At 34.8% G+C, this 18,642-nt stretch overlaps 1 protein-coding gene across 1 annotated transcript in view; it reads left to right on the plus strand.

Moving 5' to 3' along the window:
- The window catches only part of magixa (MAGI family member, X-linked a), a 126,206-nt gene that overhangs the window by 103,320 nt on the left and 4,244 nt on the right, over window positions 1-18,642 (plus strand). The window contains exons 17-19 of the mRNA XM_030139058.1: window positions 9,612-9,806; window positions 11,101-11,174; window positions 12,514-12,660. Of these exons, the coding sequence (XP_029994918.1) occupies window positions 9,612-9,806; window positions 11,101-11,174; window positions 12,514-12,660 (416 nt within the window). The remainder of the gene's footprint in view (window positions 1-9,611; window positions 9,807-11,100; window positions 11,175-12,513; window positions 12,661-18,642) is intronic.

Genomic DNA, 18,642 nt, shown 5'->3' on the forward strand with positions numbered 1-18,642 from the left:
AGGCTAACAATACTGTGTTTTAGTTTGTCCTTTTTTTGCAATTATCAGTGATTATATTTGTAAGAGAATGGCACTAATGCTGCGTTCCAGTCCACCCGTAATTCGTGTTTTTCCAATTTTCTACCGGTGAAAAGGCACTGGAATGGCATTCAAACCCGTGACTTCCCACCCGTGAACTCGTACTAGATCGATGTTCTCCTAGTTCCGAGTTCTGACGCCACGTAGCAATGGCGCCCCCTCATGGATGCGGTGTTTATGCAACTTGTTTATTAAAACAAGGTATTGTTCTGACATTATTTATCTGCAAATGTTCTGCAGAATCAGCAGCTGCTCTAGCGTTAGCTAGTTTTCAGTCCATTGAGTGCAAGATTAAATTAATACAGGGTGACCCAAAAAAACGGGAATTTTTGAAGTGCGTATTGGCAGACATGAGCAAGTGGCAGCACTGCGAGACAGTGACCTTGAGCAAGTAAACACACCCCCATTTTAATAACCATCGGCGGCTGTGCGAGAATTGTTCAGTAACCGTGTGATCTCAAGATTCGGTAACGTTCCCTGGCCCCCTAGATCGCCAGATGTGTCCGTTTGTGATTTTTTCTTGTGGGGCTATCTCAAGCGTAAAGTGTACACGACTCGACTCTGGATGAGTTAAAACAGAGAATTCAGGATGAAATTCACAGTATCCCAGCTGAGATGTTGCAGCGGTCAATGAGGAATCTCAACAGCAGATTTCAAGAATGCATTCGTACAAAAGGATGCCATCTACAGGAAGTAATTTTTAAAAAATGAAAATTCCATCATTGTTTCTTAACTCTTTCAGTGCCATGGGCCGATTAAATCGGCTTTACGAATACAACCTTTAAAGTGCCACGGGCCGATCAGATCGGCTTTGGAGAACACGCCATATTTGTGTACAAACAAACCATCCACCCCCATTTCTTTCTCACATTTCGATGACGTTCTTTCAAATTTTCTTGCAAATTACGATCAATAATGAATCGGCTGCGTCCGGTGCGTTTTGAATCTAAGTAGCAATCGGTCGGATGTTACCGAGCGGTTTTTGACCAAGGAAGAGCTCACGTTTTGTTTTCTGCTTGGGAAATTTTATGAATGAATTTATGAATGAAATCATATGCAAATTAGATGGCCATTTTGTAGTAATATCGTAAACACAGCGACCTGTCAAAACAGTCCCATCTGCTAGAAAATGAGTTCTGATGACGATTCAGACTTCGATTATAAAAACGACGCGAAATACTGAAAAACGGCCAAATTCTGTGGCACTTTTAAGGCTTATTAGCCCCTTAACTGTCTGGCACCGAAAGAGTTAAATGGCATGTTTTAAGGTTTCAGTTACAATGAATAAAATATTTTTCTTCCATCACTCTTGGTTTTATTGGATTGTTAAAAAGTTCCTGTTTTTTTGTGTCACCCTGTACCAAATATGTATCCAAATATACAAATAACATAACATAAAAAGGAGAACAACTTCTCTTGCCTTATGTGCCATTTTTACTCCTCCGTTTCCCTCAAATAAGCAAAGAGCAAGGACCTTTGGCAATAGAACTGATTGTAAATGAGCAGAACGTGCGGTCCGCCATGCTGGTTTGTTTACATCTAGCTACTACAATTCCTTGTGCTCAGGCAGTCTGGCGTGACTTGCCTGGAACGTTACAAAGTCATGAGTCATGATTTGAAGTCGTGACTTACGGGCTCAAAAAATGGCCTGGAACGCAGCATCATGCTAGCTCACTGAAAACACCATCACACTGACTAGCAGTCATGTTAAAAACCACTAAGTAATGTCAGCTACTTAATAAATGGAAGGGGTGCATTTGTGTTAGATATTCACCGCTGCCTGGTCTCGTTAGCGGGCTAGCTGACAGACCATATAATCCAGTATGAATTAGTGCTAACATTAGCTAATGTTGCGTCACCAGGTTCAGCTTCATTTTCCTGCAGTTGGCTTAATGTTATGTTATGTTTTGTTGTTGACTATGTTTTGTGTGAAATGATGAACCTGATGCAATTATGGGAGATAATACTGATCATTTGTATACAATGGCTTCTTTCAGTTGGCTATCGCAGCAACACAATACAAGAACAGCATAATACTTTAGCATAGATGCTACTTAGCTCTCTTAGCGGGTGTATTATGCCACCTGGAAAAATATAGACCTGAAACAAGAAATAATATTACTGTAATTTATTTACTTTGTGCCTGAGGTAAACATGTTATTCACTTGGATTTATTAGAAAAAACTAGACTGTGTTCACTTTATCACCAGCAGGGGGCAGCCTCTGTGGGTTCGTTTGTGCTGTTAGCTTGTTTACCAGTAGGAGTCACTGAAGTAAACACTGTCGGCCATAACTCACATTACATCATTATAATATACTCGTAATTTTACTGCGTTAAATATGATCATAGTCAATGTGACAGAGATCAGGTTTACATTACCAACAATGATTTTGGTTTTATTTTTTATCCACGACTATGATTTTAAATGTTCTACCTCTAAATTTCTAAAATATTTTTCATGCTCTGACTGTAAATAATATTTTTTTACTTTAACTAACCATCTATTTTCTTCACATCTCACTTAGGAAGAATAATCCCTCATTAAACTTTAAGGAAATGTTGATGTTTATAAACTATATGGACAAAAGTATTGGGACACATCATGTCTACAGCTGTAAGATGTCCTGTTCATGATGATTTCAGACAAAAAAACATCAATATTTCCTTAAAGTTTAATAGGAGATTTTTCTTCCTCTGTGAAATCTGAAGAAAGTAGATGGTTAGTTGTGGTAGGAAATTATTATTTACAGTCAGAGCATGAAAAATATTTCAGGAATGTAGGGGTAGAACAGTTAAAATTGTACTCATTGATTTAAAAAAAAAAAAAAAATCAATGTTGAGAGAAATTAAGTAAAAACCATCTCTGTATCTCTGTTTGTGGCTCATTTTATTGATTTTTTTTTTTTTTTTTATAATTTTGCCAGTTTACAATCTTACAGCTGTAGCCATGATATGTCCCAGTATATTTGTCCACATAGTTTATAAACATCAGTATCAATAAAATCAATGTTGAGACAAATTCAGTAAAACCATCTCTGAGGCATTTTGGAAGCAGAGATAACCATTTAAACCAAACTAACCAATGCAATGATATTTATCCCAATATAAAACTATATTATGACATTTGTCTTTATTGTTTTGTATCCCAGACCCCTGTTAGAAAAGAAACACCTGAATTCAACGTGTCCACATACTTTTGTCGATATAGTGCATCTACCACAAAATTAATGGTAGCAATAAAACTGAAATACTACTGACTAGACAACTGACGCTATCACATGGTCGTAAAAGATTGTGTAAAACAGGGTGTATATTTTATGTGTTCCCACTGAAAAATCTGGAGGAGTAATCCAGTCCAGTCGACGCTAGAACAGAGGACTTTGCGATAAGTCTGATTGTGAAATTAAAGATATTTTTGTCACGGTTTGTATTATATGACGAACATTTAATCGTCTTGTTTTCCACACAGTGCGTTTTCTTTCCTAACGTCTCCTTATCGCCGTCCGTCTGGATAACATCAGCCTCCTCCTTTCAGTCAGATGGATTTCTCCTCTTCGGCTTCACGTCGCCTCCTCCGACTCTGAACATGTTTAGCTCAGCACTCTGCTTATCTCTGCTGACATTTACCCCCCCACACTCACTCCTCTGTGTTTAAACAGTCATATTTAAAGGCCTTTTAAAGTGACTTTAAAGGGCCGTCCTGCTGTCGTTTTCCTGTTTTACCCTATTCTTTATAAATCCTGTTTACCGTTCTTTCCTGTGCAGCCCAATCCAGTTTATTTGTTCAGCCCCGTGTCACACACTCCTTTGAAAACCTGTCCAGCGTGGTGCGTTCAGGGACCAGCTCCTACAGTCTTGAGAAATAAAGGCCAGCGGCACTAAATCTAAAATGGGCATTTCTTTAATCTGTGGGCCTCAGCTTTTGACGTTCAACTTAATCTAGTAAATACGAAAAAAGACTTGTCTTTTTCTGCAGGTAGTTTTCATAGAATAGAATAGAATAGAATAGAATAGAATAGTATTTTTCATAGAATAGAATAGAATGGTATATTTTATAGAATAGAATAAAGCAGAATAGAATAGAGCAGAATGGAATAGAATAGAATTTGTCATAGAATAGAGCCGAATAGAATAGAACAGAATGATATTTTTCATTGAATAGAATCATATTTTTCATAGACTAAAACAGAATAAAATAGAATGGTATTTTTCATAGAATAGAGCAGAATAGAATAGAACAGAATAGAATAGATTTTTTCATAGAATAGAATAGAATGGCATTTCTCATAGAATAGAATAGAGCAGAATAGAACAGAATAGAATAAAATAGAATTTTTCATAGAATAGAATAGAACTGGAAAACTAGAATACAATAGAAAACAACAGAATAGAATAGAATAGAATAGAATAGAATAGAATAGAATAGAATTTATTGTCATTGTGTGTTCAATGAAATTAGGAGCACTATTACAGTCAGTGCAACAATATAAATTTAAAAAAAAAATGTAAGCAAATAAAAATAGAGTGAATAGATAATTAAAAAAACTTAAAATTAAAATAAGACAATAGAGTAAAAAAATTTACAAAAAGTAAAATAAGAACAGAACAAAAGTAGAATAAAATTTTTAAAAAAAATACACTGAAAATATGAAGACACAATATTAACAATATTAAGAATATTACGAAATGAAAAGAAATAAAAGACCAGGAAAGACTAATATGAACCCAAACTGGTAAATCATTTAGAAAATGATTAGGAGATGCATAAAACAATCACTCCAGAGGCTTTTTATTCATCTGCAGAACTACACTTTAGCTCTAAAAAGACTAACTTTGTCTGTGTAAGAGGCTTTGCCGTTACATCACAGCAGCCAGATGTGTCTCCACCGTGGACGAACAATCAGCTGTTGGTTCAAAGACGACACGTCCTGCTCCTCTGGCAGATATTTGTACACTGTACTAATGTCAGATGTTTGTATTAAACACGGTTTAAAGACGTTAAGTCCACAGATATGTCAAAGTAATCCCTGTGGGACAGAGGTCAGGGTTCAGCTGCTCTGACGGCTGCACTTATGATGGTTTTTCTTCGGTTCTTATGAGTCGACGGCAGCTCTTCACAGATGTCCATGATCTGCTCAGTCATCAGTGTCTCGTATCATACCTGGGTTTCCCTTTATTCACCTACATGTCTGTACCACTACATTTATTCAACCTTTAAATGTATGTTTTATTCATGTTTTACCAATGCATAAATATTTCTACTTTTATTCGTATTTTACACTAGTTTAACTTTAATAGTGTTAGTTTTTCAGGTTTTATGAGAAAAGCTTTGGTTTATAGAAGCTGAAAAACGTCATATGAAACAATGCAGGACAAAATTACACATATGTTTGTATTACATATTATGTAAAGACATTATATTCCTGTAAATGAACCAGGAATACAATGAAGTGAAGGATCAGACAAGAATATTGTTTAATTTTTCAGTCATTTTTGTGTGTCTGTGTTTTCAGCTTTTTTCATGATTTGTGTCTTTTTGTCATTTTCATCATTTTAGGTCATTGTTTTCTTTTTACATTTTTACTCTAATAATGTAAAGCGCTTTGGGTGTCTAGAAAAGCGCTATATAAATCCAATCCATTATTATTATTATTATTATTATTATTATTATTATCATTATTATTATTACTCTGCCCCCTGAAGGGGAGGCAAGGGGTATTGTTTTTGGTTGGGTTGGGTTTGTTTGTGTGTTTGTGTGTTTGTTTGTTTGTTTGTTTGTTTGTTTACACTTTAGATGCAAAACTATTGGTTGAATTCATACCAAATTGGGTTTATAGATTGACAGTGACCCAGAATAGATGTGATTGCATTTTGGGAAAAGTAGGTCAAAGTTCAATTTTTTATGAATTTTCAGAATCTTTTTTTTTCCCCCATTTACACATAATGGCCGAAATGTGTCTATGCTGACATCAGCACATGAATAGACATGATGACATGATTACAGTATTGTTATCTTTTCACATCTTCTAGACCAGGGATGTCAAACTCATTTTAATTCAGGTTCCACATTCAGTCCAATTTGATCTAAAGTGGGTCGGACCGATAAAATAATAATATAACAAGTGGTGCCAGCCACAACAAACCCCACCCCTCACACATGTTGTAGCTTATTTTGGCATCTATCCAGCTGATGTCATCATGTCTATGCATGTGCTGATGTCAGCATATCAGTTGCCTATATTTGTGTGTGAACTAAACTGAATCAAAATTGATGTTTTAATAGACGTGTGAAATTTCACCCATTATAAGTAAACAGAAAAAAAAAAGATTTTAAAAATTCATCAAAAATGTAGACTTTGACCTACATTTCCCAAAATGTAATCACATCTATTCTGGGTCACTGGCAATCTATAAACCCAATTGGGTATGAATTCAACCAATAGTTCTGCTGCTAAAGTGTTAACAATCAAAGAAACAAACCAAACCAAAAACAATACCCCTTGCCTCCCCTTTGTACAATTATTTGTACAATGACATTATGAAAGTGTTTACATCTACAAACTGTTCTTTAAAAAAATATGAATAACATAAACCGAAAATTTATTACGAAAAATAAGTGTCATTTTAAGGTCATATTGAAAAAGGCAAATAAAGCCCATCCTGGAGGCTGTGGGATGATAGTCCACCAGGAAACAGAAAACACATACCGGGTCACATACCACAGGTTTTTAAGGCAAGTATGGATCTTGCTGATAAGATAAAGGTCTCAGAACCTGACATAGCAAATATGATACAAATGGTTTTTAGATGCATTGTCTCTGTCAAATACACCAATAAAATGAAGCAACAATATTCAAAATAACAAGTGTAAAATCGGGCAGTAAAAGAGTCTAACATGACAAACACACACCTGAATCTCCACCTGTTGTAGACGTGTGTCCTCTGTTGAACTCCGCCGTCTCCTCCTCATTATCAGGTTGTTTTTCATCGGTTCTGAGAACAGCCTGGTCAGGCGGAGGTTGTGATTAGTTACACACAGATCATCCTTTTTCTGTTTTATCTTCCTTTTGTCCTTCATACACAGATCCTCCCTCACGTATGTTTCCACAGTGTTTTGGACTGACTGGGCTTTGTGTTCTCATGTTGTTGTTCCATTTCAGTCCAAAAACGATCAGTTTCAGAGTTTAAACAGGATCTGAACAATCTGATCTCAGAGTTGCACAAGTTGCAGCCATTAATCACCCACTGAAAATGTAACAACACAACCTGACTTAGTTAAGTAACAACTAATGTGGCGCCAAAAACAGCTTAAAGCCTGAACTCTCTGTATTGCTCAAGTTCTGAGATGGTTTTGTTTTAGTTCTTCCTCCTGTTTTCAGTACTTTTACACATTTAAGTATTTTTGCTTAGAGGAATCCACTACTTGGAGTTTAATTTTTATTAAGTTTTAGTTTGATTTATTTAATTTGACTTATAAAATTGCAAACGAATTAATATGACCAAAAAAAAAAAACAAACAAAAAAATCCAACAATATACATTTGAGATCTGCTACAGTGCAAATCCATTTTAATCTTCTACATAACTAGTTTTACTTCTGACACTTTCATTTACGTTTGTGTTTAGTGTAGTCAGTCTGTCATTTTTATAATAATTTCAGTTTTTCTTCACTGTCATGTTATCTCCATTAACCCAGTTTTTGTGTCGTTCTTTCTTCTGTCTCGTTCTTCATCTGCAGCAGCTGTTAGCTCAGCCAAGCAGACTGAGCAGACCTCAATTATTAAACCTGAAGCACATTTATTATTACACAGCTGTCAGTGTGGAGGGCGGAGGCAGAGACAGCCATCATTAAAGAGTCGGATACAGTCTTCGTCACACAGGAAACATCCTCATCTGTGGATACAAATACTATTAGGCCCCTCCCACCGCTATACAACCACATTAAGAATCCTATCACCATGTCATCTACTTTTAACCTGCAATATTGTCTTTATTTACTCACATTTTACTGGGTAGAAATAGGCACAGTGAAGAAGTTATTCCCTGCCATATTTCAGTGTAATCATAACCACGTATTTTCTACAAGGTCAGTGTATGTTTTTAATCCCGTTGTCTGTTTTTCAGAAGGATTATGCAAAAATTCCTTCTCTGAATTTCTTGAAATTTGGTAGAATCGTAGAACGTGTGCATTAAAAGGTCTAGTGTTTAATACTGAAAGGATTCAGGAGCATCTAACTGTAGCAATTAAATATGATATTGAAATCTCGATAAAGTACACTAACAAGTATCTTTAAATCCCCAAACTGTGATCTTTTCCTAACCTTAACCAAACTAAAACTAGAAACTGAATATAATACATTTCCTACAACCTTGCATCGTTCAGGGCCTTGGTTTCTCTGAGCTGCAGAGGGAACAAAGTCTTTATTTAAAGGAGGCTTGTGTTCACTGTTTCAGATTAAACCCTTGTCTATAATAAATTTAATTTTTAAAAAGCTGCAGGAAAGAATGGAATTATAAATACAGCAAAAAATAGGCTAATAAATAAATATATAATTAAAAACACTATTAGAACAGCAATTTGTATAATATGTACTAGACAAATATTAGAAACATGACAAGTAACAGAAGTAAGTGTGCAGAAACACTATTGTGTGAAAAAAGTAAAAAGATTCCAAAGCAGGTGTTCAAATCTGCAGTTCCTTTAATGTCCACTTGGGGGCTGACTTCATAAATGAGTCAATCCCCACAGACCTCCATGTTGAAATGTCCACTTCCTCATGACTTTACCACAAATACTTATTTATGTAAAACCAGGAAACATCCCAGCCCATCGGTGTCCTGTGTTGCCATGGTTACAGGGGTAACTCAGTCTGATTGGTTGGTTTCTGATTAGGGCTGTGTATTGGCAAGAATCTGGCGATATGATACAAATCACAATACTAGGATCACGAAATGATATATCACGATATATCATAATACTGTTAAAAAGGCAATTTTTTGTTTGTTTCTTTTTTTAAAATGATTATTTCCTGGAAGAATTGAATTACACCAGAAATATGCACAAATACTAAACACATTTTTATTTGATCAGAACAGGATCTAATGTTATATCACAAAATACTCCTGTGTTCAAACTTAAATGACGTTTTACAGACATTACAGTTTAAGATCCTGCTCAAATGTTCATATTCTATTAGTTTATAACTAACATCAGAACATTATTTTTGTGCAATTCCAATGAAGGAACTAATGTCTGCCTCTCTCAGACAGTAAAAAGTGATTTAAGGTGATTCAAATAACCATTATTTAATAAAACAGTGTTAAATAATAATAATTAAGATATAAACAAAAAAAAAACAAAAATGAAGCTCCACCGTATCTGCATTTGAATAAATCCCTAAAAATATCGATACAGTACTTTTTAATATCAATACAGTATTGTGAAATGAAATATCGCGATATATTGCAGAACCGATATTTTCTAACACTCCTGTTTCTGATCATGTGCTTCTACCCCTCTTCCCCTCCCACAGCCCCCTCCCTGATGTCCCACCGGTTCGTGACCGTTCGGAGAGGCAGCCCGGCGGCTCGCAGCGGGCAGATCCAACCGGGTGATCAGCTGGAGGCGGTGGAGGGTCGGCCGGTCGGGGGCCTGCAGCACCGAGACCTGGCCCAGATCCTGAGGAGGGCGGGCAACACGCTACGACTGAGCATCACGCCAAGACACCGTACGACGCACTCAGACACGCACCGCTTTCATACACATGATGAGATGAATCTGACAGAAAGGCTTTGAGTGTTTCATGGTGAAAGGGGCGACAAAAGTAAAATAGAACTGAGTCTATTTCTGCTCTTAACCCATAAAGACCCAGTGCTGCTTTTGTGGCAGTTCCCAAATGGGCTTTTCTCCATATTTAACGCTTCCTTATGTGATTTATGACCATTTATTGTAGTATTATATAATATATTTGGCGTTTTTCAGCAAAAATCAGGTATTTTCCTATATTTAATTTATTAATCATGTAGATGTTCATTAAAGCGCAGATAAAAGTTGAAGGTTATTAAATTAAAAACAGAGAAAACTGAAGAAAAAATTACTCTTCCAGCAAAATATATATATGGCCTTGAGTTCTCTGAACTGCAGAAGGAGCAAAGTCTTTATTTGGAGGAGGACTGTGTTAAAGACAGGACACTATTTCTGATTCCTCCTGTTTGATGAGTGGAACTGGTTGTATTTTAACAAAATGCTCAAAAAACTCAACACTTCTGTAGAAGTCAATAACGTAATAACGACCCATAACATAATAAATTTGCCATTTTGCCAAATGTAATAGGCCAATAACGTAATAACTGGCCAATAATGTAATAAAAGTCCTGAACCGATAACGTAATAACTTTTGGCCAATAACGTAATAACTTATTATGATTTTTTTTTTTACCAGGTCAATAACGTAATAACCAACCGATAACGTAATAAGTTATTACGTTATTGGCCAAAAGATATTACGTTATCGGTTCAGGACTTTTATTACGTTACTGGCCAGTTATTACATTATTGGCCTAGTACATTTTAAAAACTGCTAATTTATTACGTTATGGGTCATTATTACATTATTGGCTTCTACAACTTCCAATAACTATAACAGATTAAAAGCCCTTTTATATTTATTTACTTTCATATAATCAACAGGACTTTTATTGTGAAAATTACTTCCACGCAGAATAAGTACCACAGATTCACTTGTAACGACCGAACATTTAACTGAACATTTAACACTTTAATCTGAAACAAGTGTTAAAATTAGTATGTGATGGTTTTATATAAAGGCTTTTACTTTGCTGTAAATTTCCTGAATGACAGTCCTGTGTTTAAACCATTCATCCACATCAGTTTTTTACTCTTTCTGACATAAAACTTTTCTAACAGAAAAGTCGTGAAGGTTATCGTCTCCTACAACCTTTTTATCCATTAACTCTCTGAACTGATCGAACACCATTAAACTCTCCTCCACTTCTCCTCAGATTCTTCGTCTCTGTCTGAAGGAGCCGACCTGGACATCGACGGTCGGATGCTCAAAGGGTCCCGGAGGTCAAAGGTCACTCTCACATTTAGTCTGTGCTGTTTTAGTCGCAGTAGTAATGATTTTATGATTAAAGAGGAAAGATTCCAACTAAGGATGTTAACATGTTGTGGTTTCGGGGTCTTTGAAGGGAGACCAGAGTCTGTATTAGTAACGGTAGATTTAGTGTTGACTGTAGCAGTACTAGTAGGATCAGTGTTGACACTATTCACATTATGTACTAATAAAGTAGTATTAGCATTTAATAGTATTAACTGTAGTAGTAACAGGTGGATTAGTGTTAATCATATTAGGAGTAACTGTAGTTTTAACTGCAGTAGTAATGGTTGTAGTATTGCTGGTATTATAGTAATATTACCAGCAGTATTTTAACAGGAATATTAACCCTTTCATGCATGAATTATGAGAATCTTATTCAAGATGTTTTTCCTGTGTGTTTTTATTTCTCTTTAGGCATTAAAAAAACAATGTGATTGAACATTTTTTTATGAACCTATTTTTCATGGAGTTACAAAAATATCCACTCAGCTGGACACCATGTTTTTGAAGCAAAGAAACATGCATTTACTGACTGAAACTATGAAATACAATTTTTAATACTGCTAATGTGATGTTTCCTGACATTTTTAACATACTATAATACTAGTTATTACTCACTCAGGTAATAACAAAAAAAAAAAAAACTTTTTGTTTAAAAAAAAAAAACACAACAAAAAACATGTTAATTACAGTCTAATAACAATTAGCAGTTCATTTACACTCAAATATTTTACTGCAGATCAGGTTTATCAAGAACAGGAAAGTTATAGTAATGGTATGAATTACAGTGTATGAGATGATGCATAAGGGTCAACGCACAGTATTTGAAATCTCTCTGATGGGACATTTTAGAGACAATTTAACAGATTAGTGTTGCTAAATGACCCACAGTTTCACTTTTAAATTCATTTTTGCTTTAGTTGGACCATAAGGGATTATCCAAAACAAGGAGCTACTTTATATTGAAATAAATGTTGGAATGACAATCACTTAAACTTCACTATCTGACGGGACATTACTGTGTTTTGACCAATAAGTGTCCATTGTGTTGGTTGATATACAAGTAAAACAACAAAATCCAAGAATATACAAAAGGACAGTTATAAAATAGCTGTCCACTGTAGTGACCATTATGCATGAAAGGGTTAATAGTGTAACTATTTCCTATCAGTATTTGTGGCAAAAATTATAATATGTTATATTAATAATATTCCAGCAGTAATAGCAGTATTAGTAGTCCTATTCACAGCATAGTACTAGTATTTGTAGTATTATTTGCAGTACTATTACCTCACACTGTCCCTCTGTGTCTCAGGATGAGTCCCGGTTCTACAGCGTGGATCTGGAACGAGGTCCAACAGGTTTTGGTTTTTCTCTGAGGGGGGGCAGCGAGTACAACATGGGCCTGTATGTACTGGGCCTGATGGAGGGGGGGCCGGCTCAACGCAGCAACAAGATCCAGGTACACATCAAGACACACCTACATTCACATTTACATTAGATTAGATTAGATTGGATTGAACTTTTAGGAAATTAAAGTTCCAGTAGCAACACAGCACGGAATGTACCCATGTAAGAAATATTACAAGACAAAAGAAAAGAAAATGGTAATGACAATAGCTATAAAAACAGTAGTGACAATTGCACATTAAAAAGGACTAGAAAAAATAATAATAAAGTAGCAATAATAATAAATAATAAATAAAGTAATTATATTATAATATGTACAGTATATCTATATATAGTTTAATAGTCATAGGATAATAATACTTATTATTAAGTGATAATAGTCAAAATGATATGTAGGTAATATAAGTATGTAAGTAATAGTAGTAGTAGTAGTAGCAGTAGTAGTAGTATTATTAAATGTATAGTTATAATATAGTAATACAAATTTACACTTATTTGACGTTTCCAAAGCAACATTTTAATGCCTGTTTTGAGTTCACCATTAGAAAATGTTTATGGAAACGGTTTATTTTTAATAAACTTCCTCCATTTTACAAAAAAAGTTTCAGAAAAAAAGAAACAAATATGGCAGCTGCTAACCTTAAATCAGTTCTCTACAGAGGAATAGTGATGTCTGTCTTTATATTCAGCCAGAGGGAGACATCCCAACAATCCAAACTCTGCTGTGAAGACACGTCTTTACAACAGAACAGATTTTAATCAAAAGTAAGGTCATCACAGCCAGGAGAAAATCTAAATTATGAATTTGTGTTTAACCCCTGGCAGTCCAGCAGAGACTCTGATTCAGACAGACCTGGAGCAGATTGAAGTCTGCAGCTCACAGTCGCTCCATCAAACATTCAGCCGCTGTGTGCAAACGGACCATTCAAACATTGAACATGGTTCAGCTGCTGCCCCCTGCAGGCTCAACATGTCATTACAGCCCCGTCACAGCAGCTCCACCTGTGACCTGTGACCTTAAGTAGAAACACAATCCAGCTGGAGATTCAGCAGGACTCTGAGCTCCTCTGATCAGGGTTCCTTCTAGACCAGGGATGTCAAACATACGGCCCGTGGACCAAAGCCAGCCCCCTGAAGCAGGGGTGTCAAACTCATTTTAGTTCAGGGGCCACATTCAGCCTAATATGATCTGAAGTGGGCCGGACCGGTAAAATAATATAAATAATAGGTTAAGAACTTATAAATAATGTCAACACCAAAGTTTTCTCTATGTTTTTGACTGAAAAAAGTAAAATTCCGTAATGAAAATGTTTACATCTACGAACTGTACTTGAACATAACATGAACAAATAAGAACAACCTGAAAATTCTTAAGAAAAATAAGTGCAATTTTAACAATATTACGCCTTAATTTATCATTTATACATGTACTTTACAAAGTACAGGTCACAGTGGATCTACAAATACACCAAATATTTTTTAACAGGCAGAATATTGGTAAAATTATACATACGTCTCTTAAGAAATTTCATATTGTTCATATTTGTTTAGGTTATTCACATTTTTTGTTAAAGGATAGTTTGTAAATATAAACATTTTTGTGTAATTTTACTTCTTTTTTTTTTTTTTTTTTTTTTAACACAAAAAAAGACAAAAATGTGAGTTTTTCATCATTTATAAGTTATGATTGTATTTTACTGGTCTGACCCACTTCAGATTGAATTGACCTAAAATGACTTTCACATCTTCGATTGTTAATATCGTCATTATAATTTTTGCATTTCACAAATTCATCCAAGGGGCTGGATTGGACCCTTTGGTGGGCCAGTTTTGACCCCCGGGCCGCATGTTTGACACCTGTGCCCTGAAGGGTCCAATCCGGCCAGCGAGAGGAATTTGTGCAAAAAAATGACACTGACAACATTAAACATCAGGAGTGTCAAACTCATTTTAGTTCAGGGGCCTGATGTGATATCCAGTAAAATAATAGTATAATAACTTCTAAATAATGACAACTCCAAATTTTCTCCTTGGTTTAATGGGAAAAAAGTAAAATTATATTATGAAAATATTTACATTTTTCACAATAAAATCTGAATAACCTGAACAAATATGAACCTGAAATTTCTAAAGAAAAATTAGCACAATTTTAACAATATTCTACCTGTTACTGAATATTTTATGTATTTGCAGATCCACTGTTGTCTCTAAGTTGTGTTAATATTAAGCTGAGATATAATATATGATGAAGGAACTGGTCTCTTTTAATACATTCAAAGTCATTTTAAATGAATGGGAAAAGGACAAATGTGGGTGTAGATGTTTTTTCTAATTGATTGAATTGGGTTTGGCTTTGACATGCTTTTAAGGAACATTGTTGTTCTACTTGTAGTACCTTTTAAAATAATGGAGGTGTTTTAAATGCATGTTCCTATCAATTTTAAGTTTGTTTTTAGTACTGACTTTCATTGCGTTTATGTATATTTTCAGTGTGGCTGTATGGCTGTGATTTCCATTTTGTGTCATTTCAGCTGCTGTTGCTGTCTTGGCCGGGACACTCTTGAAAAAGAGATTTTTAATCTCAATGAGCTTTTTTTCCTGGTTAAATAAAGGTTATAATAATAATAAAATTCAGATATCGTTGAAATTGCACTTATTTTTCTGAAGAACTTTAAGGTAGTACATAGTTGTTCAGGTTATACATAATGTAATTTTACTTTTTTCACACTAAAACAGTAGGTATTTATAAGATATCATGGTTATTACTTTACTGGTCCGTCCATTTGAGATCAAACTGAGCTGATTGTAGAACCTGAAGTAAAATGAGTTTGACACCACTGTTCTAGACCAAAGCAGACTTCAGACGTTTTAACTCACTCCCACTAGACATAAGATCTGTGAACACGTTAAAAAAAAGCAGTTCAATACCCATTGTTCAGAGTTGCTTTTGTTCAAGTTGTTTTTCTTTTCATGTCTCCCACTTTACTGTTTTGTCTTTGTGATGTCTGCTCTTAAAAGGTACCATAAATAAATCAACTGCCATGACAGAAATCAAAGATAATGAAGTTACTCTTGTTACTGGAGATGCACGGATTGATCGACCTGTTTTCAGCGTCACTGAGCCTGTTTACATTCACACTAATACTCTGATCATAGTCTGATTTCTGGAGTTATCACATTATTCAAGGGATCAAATAAACAGGAGCTGGTCCCTGTAAATCAGGGGTCTCAAACTCATTTTCTTTCAGGGGCCACATTCAGTCTGATTTGATTTCCAGTGGGTCGGACCAGTAAAATAATAACATAATAACTTATAAATAATGACAACTCCAAATTTTTGTCTTTTAGTGCAAAAAAAACCCAAAAACATTAAATTGTGAAAATACTTAGTTTTATAAACTATTTAAACAAAAAAGATGTGAATAACCTGAAAACACTGAAATTTCTTAAGAAAAATAAGTCCAATTTTAACAGTATTATTCTTCAACTTATCATTTCTACATGTACATTATGGATCGGACCTACAAAGACACTAAACACTTAGTAACAGGCAGAAAATTGTTAAAAAATTGTACTTAATTTTCTTTAGACATTTCAGGTTGTTCATATTTGTTCAGGTTATTCACATTTTATTGTTACAGGATAGTTTGTAAATGTAAATATTTTCATAATTTAATGGGTTTTTTTGCACTAAAACAAAGACAATAATTTGAAGTTGTCATTATTTATAGGCATAGTGTAAGTTAATTTTTTCCACATCAAACCGAGAAGAAAATATGGAGTCATTCTTTTTTGTAGGTTATTCTGCTGTTATTTGACTATAGAACATATTGGTCTGTATGTGGAACCTGAACTAAAATGAGTTCAACAGCTTTGACTGTGGAATTTTTGCACTTTGTAAATTCATCCCATGGGCCGGATTAGAACCTTTGGTGGGCTGCATTTGGCCCCCAGGCCGCATGTTTGAGACCCCTGATGTAAATACATTCAAAGTCCTTCTAAATAATAGGAAATGGATCAATCTGGATGCAGAGGTTTTTGTAATTAATTGAATTGGGTTGTGCTTTGAGATGCTTTTAAGGAACATTGTTGTTATGTTTTTAGTACCTTTTGATTCATTGATGGTGTTTTATACGTATGTTATTTTACAACTGAGCTTTCAGAACTGAGTTTTACTATGTGCTTTATGGATGGTTTTAGTGTGGATGTATGGCTGTAAATTCTACTTTCTGTAACTTCTGCTGCTGCTGTCTTGGCCAGGACACTCTTTCAAACAATATTTTTAATCTCAACAAGTCTTTTTTTTTTCCTGGTTATATAAAGGTTAAAAAAATAAATAAATAAAAACAGGATAATCTGATGTGTTTTATCAGATAACAGCAGTAATCCGATTATGAAAAATCAGATTAAAACACCTGGATTTATCCCTAATACTCTGATGTCATGCATGTATACAGGTTAATCTGATTTATTCTGTTGTTTTAAACGTTCTCATGTGTAAACACAATTAAAATTGCAGACAACTAAGTGACATACTCAAACGTGACTGGAAGACAATAACAGGACAGACTGGAGCGTCTAAACCAGGGTTTTCGATTATCGCATTCTATAAGTGCATGTAAACATGTCAGATCTGATAATTACAAATAGTGGATTACTCCCAGTTATCAGATTATGGTGATGTGAACAGGCTCAATGTCTATGATCAATATCAGACTAATTTACATAATGATTCAAATCATGTGCAGAGCGACATAGACACTAATACCAAGGCCACACTGAATGTGTTAACTTCTTCACTGTCAGTGAACACAACATAGAACTGGATTATTAAAAGTAACTCAAACATCTGAGTCTGGTGTTGACGTAGCAGAGAGGAGTTGGATAAAGTAGAAAGTACTCCATTCATTTTCAGTTGAATTTTGTTTGTAGAAAAAAAACTCAGTCCAGGAAAGGTGTGAATCTGAACCCATGAAGACCCAGAGCTACTTTAGTGTCAGTTCCCAAATAATTTTTTCTCTAGATTTAACCTTTTTGAAGTTATTTATCACCATTTATTATACCTTTATCCTCTGTATTTTGTTTTTTTTCAATGAAAATCATGTATTTTCCTATATTTAATTTAATGATCATGTAGATGTTCATTAAAGCTCAGATTAAATTTGAGCGTTATATCAAAAACAGAGAAAACTGAAGAAAAAGTGACTTTTTCAGTAACGATATTATTAACAGAACATAAAAACACACGTGTGCATCCGCTGTCATTGATCCAACTTCATGGGTTTTACTGGTGAATCAATGTTGTAGAAGATGACGGTGTTTCCACGGTAAATACAGAGCCTCTGAACATCCAAATGGGTCATATCTGATGACCATGAAAAGAGGAATAACGGTATTTTACACCAATTATTGACATATATTGATAGGATTAGTGGATCAATAGTTATTAAACAGTTTAGATCAGTGGATGCTTTTGGTCGATGGTGGATGTTTGGGTCTTTATGGGTTAAAAGGATTTCATGATTCAATTCAATCACAGTTGAGTAATGAAAGATTCTTAATGCATCTCACCTCCTTCCTCCATTTTCTGTTTTCCTGCACATGGATACATTTTCATCAGTTCATACAGGGGTCTGCGAAATCTCAACTCCCTTAGATACTCAAAAAGTGCTTTCATAAATTATAGAACCACCATCTACCAGAGCCTGTGTGCAAACACATTACATAAACATTACAAAAACAAAACATAAATCCTGCAGTGCGTTACGAGCAGAGATGTTAAGATTCATTAGCCTCGTTTATTCGGTCATGACATCTGCATCATAATGCATCTGCGAAGCAAAAAACTTCCACAGTAACCAGGAACTGTTTATTTTGCAATTTATATGAGTGAGAGGAACCTAGTACAGTATTGGAGAAAAAGTCAAAGTTATTTAATATTGAGTATTTACATAAGAACACACATTTTTTATTAAAGAAGGGTTTCTTTACATGCACTGCAAAAATTCCAGTCTTATCAAATGTATTTTTCTCA

Source organism: Sphaeramia orbicularis, chromosome 7, assembly GCF_902148855.1.
Source record: "Sphaeramia orbicularis chromosome 7, fSphaOr1.1, whole genome shotgun sequence".
In the NCBI taxonomy this organism is placed as follows: domain Eukaryota; kingdom Metazoa; phylum Chordata; class Actinopteri; order Kurtiformes; family Apogonidae; genus Sphaeramia; species Sphaeramia orbicularis.